The 7,993-nt window shown below is 49.6% G+C and overlaps 1 protein-coding gene across 1 annotated transcript in view; it reads left to right on the forward strand.

The window, feature by feature from the left end:
- Positions 1 to 7,595, forward strand: part of LOC144597705 (protein angel homolog 1-like) — a 40,562-nt gene extending 32,967 nt beyond the window's left edge. The window contains exons 9-10 of the mRNA XM_078407236.1: positions 1,741 to 1,904; positions 5,827 to 7,595. Of these exons, the coding sequence (XP_078263362.1) occupies positions 1,741 to 1,904; positions 5,827 to 5,984 (322 nt within the window). The 3' untranslated portion in view covers positions 5,985 to 7,595. The remainder of the gene's footprint in view (positions 1 to 1,740; positions 1,905 to 5,826) is intronic.
- Positions 7,596 to 7,993: the final 398 nt, after the last annotated feature.

Below are 7,993 nucleotides of genomic sequence, written 5' to 3' on the forward strand. Positions count from 1 at the left end.
TAAAAACCGTAGTACGTCACGGCAACATCCTTTAGAAGGATGAGAGGAGATCTTATCGAAACGTATTAGATTATTAAAGGGTTGGACACGTTAGAGGCAGGAAACATGTTCCCGACGTTGGGGGAGTCCAGAACAATGGGACACAGTTTAAGAATAATGGGTAGGCCATTTAGAACGGAGATGAGGAAAAACTTTTTCAGTCAGAGAGTTGTGAATCTGTGGAATTCATTGCCTCAGAAGGCAGTGGAGGCCAATTCGCTGAATGCATTCAAGAGAGAGCTAGATAGAGCTCTTAAGGATAGCGGAGTCAGGGGGTATGGGGAGAAGGCAGGAACGGGGTACTGATTGAGAATGATCAGCCATGATCACATTGAATGGCGGTGCTGGCTCGAATGGCCGACTCCTGCACCTATTGTCTATTGACATTTCAGTAGGCAGAAACTTGCAGAAAAATAACAAAAATCTGTGAATTGATAGATGAGATATATTCTGCATTTTTATGGTGCCATCACACATACTGTTCCCCCAAACCACTGATTACACTGCGAGAGGCAGAGCGAGGGAACGGTGGGTATTGCCTACTAAAATGGCTCCTTTGCGTACTACACTTCAGTGTAGGCGATTTCGATGGGGTGGTCCATCGTGACTGCTGAGTCGCTGGTGTTCCCTGCCTTTCACCAACCTTTCTCATTGAGTCGTAGAGTCACACAGCGTGGAAACAGAGCCCTTCGGCCCAACTTGCCCATCTACACTAGTGCCTGCGTTTGGCCCATATCCCTCTAAATCTACCCTGTCCATGTGCCTATCTTAATATTTCTTAAATGTTTAAATAGTACCTGCCTCAACGGGGCGGTCACGGTGGCGCAGCGGTAGAGTTGCTCACTTAAAGCAAATGCAGCGCCGGAGACCCGGGTTCCATCCCGACTACGGACGCTGTCTGTACGGAGTTTGTACGTTCTCCCCGTGACCTGCGTGGGTTTTCTCCTCGATCTTCGGTTTCCTCCCACACCCCATAGACGTACAAGTATGTAGGTTAATTGGCTCGGTAAATGTAAAAATTGTCCCCAGTGTGTTTAGGATAGTGTTAATGTGCGGGGATCGCTGGTCGGCGCGGACTTGGTGGCCCAAAGGGCCTGTTTCCACGCTGTATCTCTAAACCAAACTAAGTAAACAAAAATAAACTACGTCGTCTGGCAGCTCGTTCTATACACCCACCACCCTTTGTGTAAAAAAAACGTTACCCTCAGGTTCCTATTAATTCTTCCCCTCACCGTAAACCTATGTCCTCTTGTTCTCCATTCTCCTACTTTGGGCAAGAAACTTTGTGCGTCTAGCCGATCCATTCCTTTTTTTAGATTTTTAGATTAGAGATACAGCGCGGAAACAGGCCCTTCGGCCCACCGAGTCCGCGCCGCCCAGCGATCCCCGCACATTAACACTATCCTACACACACTAGGGACAATTTAAAAAAAAAACATTTTACCCAGTCAATTAACCTACATACCTGCACGTCTTTGGAGTGTGGGAGGAAACCGAAGATCTCGGAGAAAACCCACGCAGGTCACGGGGAGAACGTACAAACACCGTACAGACGGCGCCCGTAGTCAGGATCGAACCCAAGTCTTTAGCGCTGCGAGGCAGGAACTCTACCGCTGCACCACCGTGCCGCCCTTCATGAAGTTGTACACCTCCATAAGGCAAGATGGACACCTCTCACTTTCCTCCGTCTGTTTCACCCAGGTCTCTCACCACCATCCGCCACAACCTCAACCTGACCTCCGTCTACAGTCATTACCAGCCGGACACCGGGAGGCCGGAGGTCACCACCTGCTCCTTTGGCTTGGGACTCACCGTCGATTACATCTTCTACTCAGCTCAGCCGCTCCCTGACAAGAGTGGGAAAGGTTGGTGTTCACTCAAAATGTCAGGTATCACAAAACGCCGGAGTAACTCAGCGGGTCAGGCAGCATCTCTGGAGAGAAGGAATGCGTGACGTTTCGGGTCGAGACCCTTCTTCAAACTGAAAATGTAAGGTCATTGGTGTAGAATTGGGCCATTCGGCCCATCAAGACTACTCCGCCACTCAATCATGGCCGATCTATCTCTCCCTCCCAACCCCATTCTCCCCGTAACCCCTGAAACCGGTACTAATCAAGAATCTAATCTAATCAAGAGCCTGAAGAAGGGTCTCGACCCCGAAACGTCACCCATTCCTCTCCAGAGATGCTGCCTGTCCCGCTGAGTTTTTTTTACGTAGAAACATCGAAACATAGAAAATAGGTGCAGGAGGAGGCCATTCGGCCCTTCGAACCAGCACCGCCATTCATTGTGATCATGGCTGATCATCCACAATCAGTAACCCGTGCCTGCCTTCTCCCCATATCCCTTGATTCCACTAGCCCCTAACTCTCTTTTAAATTCATCCAGTGAGTTGGCCTCCACTGCTTTCCGTGGCAGAGCATTCCACAAATTCACAACTCTCTGGCTGAAAAGAGAGCGGATCTATCCTTGTGTCTATCTTCAGCATCTGCAGTTCCTTCCTGCACGAGAATCTATCTATCTGTGTACAAACCTTTTGTGCCGATGTATTATGTTCACGTACACCAAGGTACACTGAGAAGCTTTTTTTGTTATGTGCTCTGCAGTCAGTGAAAACACCATACATAAGTACAGATACATTTATTATTGTCACGTGTACCGCGATGCAGTGTTTTGCTTGCTTCCTTAGCGTCAGTAATCAGATTTTTTTTTCCAAAAACAAAAAGTTCACAAGTGAAAGGAGTAGAATTAGGCCATTCTAGGGCGGCACGGTGGCGCAGCGGTAGAGTTGCCGCCTTACAGCGAATGCAGCGCCGGAGACTCAGGTTCGATCCTGACTACGGGTGCTGTCTGTGCAGAGTTTGTACGTTCTCCCCGTGACCTGCGTGGGTTTTCTCTGAGATCTTCGGTTTCCTCCCACACTCCAAAGACGTACAGGTATGTAGGTTAATTGACTGGGTAAATGTAAAAATTGTCCCTAGGGTGTGTAGGATAGTGTTAATGTGCAGGGATCGCTGGGCGGCACGGACTTGGTGGGCCGAAGGGCCTGTTTCCGCTCTGTATCTCTAAATCTAAAATAAATCTAAAAAAATTCGGCCCATCAAGTCCACTCCGCCATTCAATCATGACTGATCTCTGCCTCCTAATCCCATTTTCCTGCCTTCTCCCCATAACCCTTGACGCCCGTTCTAATCAAAAATTTGTCTGCCTTTGCCTTAGAAATATCCACTGACATGGCCTCCACATCCCTCTGTGGCAATGAGTTCGCAGATTAATTACCCGCTGACCAAAGAAGTTCCTCCTCACCTCCTTTCTAAAAGAGCGCCCTTTAATTCTGAGGCTGTGACCTCTGGTCCTAGACTCTCCCACCAGTGGAAACATCCTTTCCACATCCGCTCTATCTATGCCTTTCATTATTCTGTGAGTTTCAATGAGGTCACCCCTCAACCTTCTAAACTCCAGTGAGTACAGGCCCAATGCTGTCATATGCTCACCCACTCATACCTGGAATCATTTGTGTCAACCTTCTCTATTTCTGTTTTTGTTGTTGTCAATATGATCATGGCTGATCATCTAAAATCAGTGCCTCGTTCCTGCTTTCTCCCCTTATCCCTTGATTCCTTTAGCCCAAAGAGCTACATCTAACTCTCTTGAAAACATCCAGTGAATTGGCCTCCACTGCCATCTGTGGCAGAGAATTCCACAGATTCACAGCTCTCTGAGTGAAAACGCTTTTCCTCATCTCAATCCTAAATGGCCTACTCCTTATTCTTAAACTGCGACCCCTGGTTCTGGACTCCTCTAACATCAGGAACATTTTTCCTGCATCTAACCTGTCCAATCCTTTAAGATTTTTATATGTTTCAATAAGATCCCCTTTCATCCTTCTAAATTCCATTGAATATAAGCCCAGTCGATCCATTCTTTCATCATATGTCATCATATTTCATCATATGTCAGTCCCGCCATCCCGGGAATTAACCTGGTAAACCTACGCTGCACTCCCTCAATAGCAAGAATGTCCTTCCTCAAATTAGAAGACCAAAACTGCACAAAATACTCCAGGTGCGGTCTCACCAGGGCCCTGTACAACTGCAGTAGGACTTCCTTGATCCTAAACTCGAATCCTCTCGCTATGAAGGCCAACATGCCATTGGCTTTCTTCACTGCCTGCTGTACCTGCACTTTAACATTCATTAAAGCCGGTAGATGTATCAATAGACAATAGCCAATAAGTGTAGGAGTAGTCCATTCGGCCCTTCGAGCCACCACCCATTCCCCTCCCCCCCTTCCCATCCATCCCCCTCAACCCCCCTTGTCCTCCCTCTTCCCCCTCTCGTTCCACCCACCCCTCCCTCCCGCCCCCCTTCCTCCCGAGGTTAGATTAAAACTTTAAAATGTGAATAACTTAAAAAACATAACACCAATCTCAATGAAACTTCTTCCATTAGCACCAAAGGGACGACGGTGAGTAAGGTGGGCCTAAAATTGTCGCGCTATCGTGTACCGTTTTGGCTGTAGTTCAGGAACAAACAAACAAACAAACAAACGAGAGTTTTAGTATATAGAATATCTAACTCTCACTAGAAAGCATCCACTGAATTGGCCTCCACTGCCTTCTGAGGCAGAGAATTCCACAGATTGACAACTCTCTGAGTGAAAAAGTTTTTCCTCATCTCCGTCACAGTTTAAGGATAAGGGGGAAGTCTTTTAGGACCGAGATGAGAAAACATTTCTTCACACAGAGAGTGGTGAATCTGTGGAATTCTCTGCCACAGTAGGTAGTTGAGGCCAGTTCATTGGCTATATTTAAGAGGGAGTTAGATGTGGCCCTTGTGGCTAAAGGGATCAGGGGGTATGGAGAGAAGGCAGGTACAGGTTACTGAGCTGGATGATCAGCCATGATCATATTGAATGACGGTGCAGGCTCGAAGGGCTGCATGGCCTACTCCTGCACCTATTTTCTATGTTTCTATGTTTCTATGCGCTGCCCGGTGGTGGGGGTCTGGGAGGTGCTGCCAGGTGGTGGGGGCAGATACGATAGTGGCTTCAGAGCCTTTTACACAGGCACATGGAAATGCAGGCAATGAGGTTCATGGATCTCGTGTGGACAGACAGTGGAGATTAGTGCAGCTCAGCATCATGTTAGGCACGGGCAGTGTGGGCTGAAGGGCCTGTTCCTGTTGCTGTACCACTCTACGACATTGGATGTGATCCTCTAAGGACCACACACAGACTACAAGAAACACTCTTCCAGCTACTGGGGAGTGCAGTTGCTTCAGGAATGGATGCAGCACAGATGGGAGAAGGAAGGGACTGGGATTGAAGAGAGTGGGAGAGTCGGGTCGGTGTGGAACAATGGACACGGTCAGCGTGGTGGTGTGAACCAGGGCTGCAGAGACTCTGCACGATGCGTGGGGGGAGAAGGCAGGTACAGGTTACTGAGCTGGATGATCAGCCATGATCATATTGAATGGCGGTGCAGGCTCGAAGGGCCGAATGGCCTCCTCCTGCACCTATTTTCTATGTTTCTATGTTTCTAAATGGCCTACCCCTTATTCTTAAACTGTGTCCCCTGGTTCTGGACTCCCCCAACATCGGGAACATGTTTCCTGCCTCTAACGTGTCCAATCCCTTAATAATCGTATACGTTTCAATAAGATCCCCTCTCATCCTTCTAAATTCCAGCGTATACAAATTCACGACTCTCTTGAGTGAACAAGTTTCTCCTCAACATGTGTGGCTTGCCCCGCTGTGAGTTCTGACCTCCTGTCTGTTTCCCGACAGGTCGTCGGCGATACCAGGACGGGGCGTTGAAGCTGCTGGGCCGACTGCCCCTGCCCTCCGGGCACGACGTCTGGATGGCCAACGGTTTGCCCAACGCCCTCTGCTCCTCCGACCACCTGTCCCTCCTCGCCAGCTTCGGCCTGCAGGCCTGCGGTTGATGCGACTGGGCAGAGAGCAGCATCTGCGACTGGCAACTGGGGAGCCCAGCTTACCGTGGACTGTGAGAGACACCCTGTGGTTGGGGATGGTCGGAATGAAGCTCCTCTTGCAGGGAACGTGATTGCCATTTTACAGTCTGAATTAGGCTATTTTTAATCGTTTTGCTTTCTTTTTGTAGCGGCCTGGGTTATCGAGTGCACTGCTTTGTGAGCTGATGCGATTGCCAAAGGCGGGCGTTGGTGGGATGTTGGCCAAGTAGAGTGACGATAATTATCACCGGGAGCTTGCAGAATGTCAATGTTTATCGTTTGAGTCGTCCTTTCCCTGGAGAGAATGTCCCATCTGAGCTCCCTGAAGCCAATCAGACTTGTCCGTAATTCGCCAGCGCGTTCGCGACGGAGTCTCGTCTGATTTCCCGCGTACTTGAAGCCGCGTGCTAACCGAGGCTTTGGAACAAAGCCCACGGTGTCGCTAACTATTCATTGCCTGAAATGCCAAATTAAGCTTTAGATTCTCCCTGCTGGCTCTCGGCAGGCCGCCCTCAGTTCTCAGAAGGCCCTTTTGGGAAGTGTCCAAGTTGGTGCTTTCCAGCGGGCCGAGGTGGCTTGTGGAAGGAGTTCGGTGGGCGCTGGCTGGTTATTAAATCCCTCCTTATTCCCGGGAGCTGGTTCCATGTGTGGAGTTTGCACGTTCTCCCTGCCACTCCGTGGGTTTCCTCCGGGTGCTCTGGCTTCCTCCCACGTCCCCAAAGACATAGAAACATAAAAAATAGGTGCAGGAGGAGGCCATTTGGCCCTTCGAGCCAGCACCACCATTCATTGTGATCATGGTCGATCGTCCACAATCAGTAACCCGTGCCTGCCTTCTCCCCATATCCCTTGATTCTGCTAGCCCCTAGAGCTCTGTCTAACTCTCTTTTAAATTCATCCAGTGAATTGGCCTCCACTGGCAGAGAATTCCGGATCGTGTCGGTCTGCAGGTTAATTGGGTTCCTCTGTACTGTATTGTGACAATTGCCCCCTTTGTGTGAAGGGGAGTGGATGAGAAAGGGGGGGATAACGTGGAAACTTGCGTGAACGGGTGACCGATGGTCGGCATGGACTTGGCGGGCCGAAGGGCCTGTTTCCATGCTGCATCTTGGAGAAGCAGCGCTATGATAATCCCAGCCCCTCCTGGCTCGCTCCCTGTTTGTTTTTGCCCTCTGAATCCCTCTGGTTGCGTGTCTCAGTACGAGGGTTACATTTCCCAGCACATCTCATCCTCGAGGAAGGCACTCGCGAAGGGGAGTCTGAGGAGGTACATGTTGGGATCGGGGCCTTGCTCGATTCCTAACTCACCACTCAAGCATCGGCTTAAATGCAGGTAAATCCAGCTCAGGTAAAGCAGTCGGAGTAGAGGAATGGAGCCGAAAATGGATCTCTTCACATTTGTCCGTGTCCACTCCATCGGCCCACTCCTTTGCCCACTTTCCCAGTTGACCCAGATCCTGTTATAACTTTAAGCAAGTAGACACAAGGAACTGCAGATGCTGGAGTCTTGCATGAAGCACAAAGGTACTGGAGTAACTCAGCGGGTCAGGCAGCATCTCTGGAGAGAAGGAATGGGCGACGTTTCGGGTCGAGACCCTTCTTCAGTCTGAAGAAGGGGATAATTATCACCATAATCACAATCGACCCGAAACGTCGCCCATTCCTTCTCGCCAGAGATGCTGCCTGACCCGCTGAGTTCCTCCAGCATTTTGTGTCAACCTTTGATTTAAACCAGCATCTGCAGTTCTTTCTTACACAAGGTACTGGAGTAACTCAGTGGGTCTGGTTTTAGGCGGTTTGCACTTTAATAGCGCATTGTTGGAAGTGTTGTGCCCGTAGTCACGCGGACCGGAGTTATCTGGTGCCAGGCGGTGCCAGGAGGTTGTTGCCATGCTGTGCTGACCAGTTTGCCAACGCCACTACACAGTACAGCACAAGGACTTTGCTGAAACAAAAGGACACAGAATGCTGGAGTAACT

The sequence above is a fragment of the Rhinoraja longicauda genome, chromosome 10 (genome assembly GCF_053455715.1).
Source record: "Rhinoraja longicauda isolate Sanriku21f chromosome 10, sRhiLon1.1, whole genome shotgun sequence".
Taxonomy (NCBI): domain Eukaryota; kingdom Metazoa; phylum Chordata; class Chondrichthyes; order Rajiformes; family Arhynchobatidae; genus Rhinoraja; species Rhinoraja longicauda.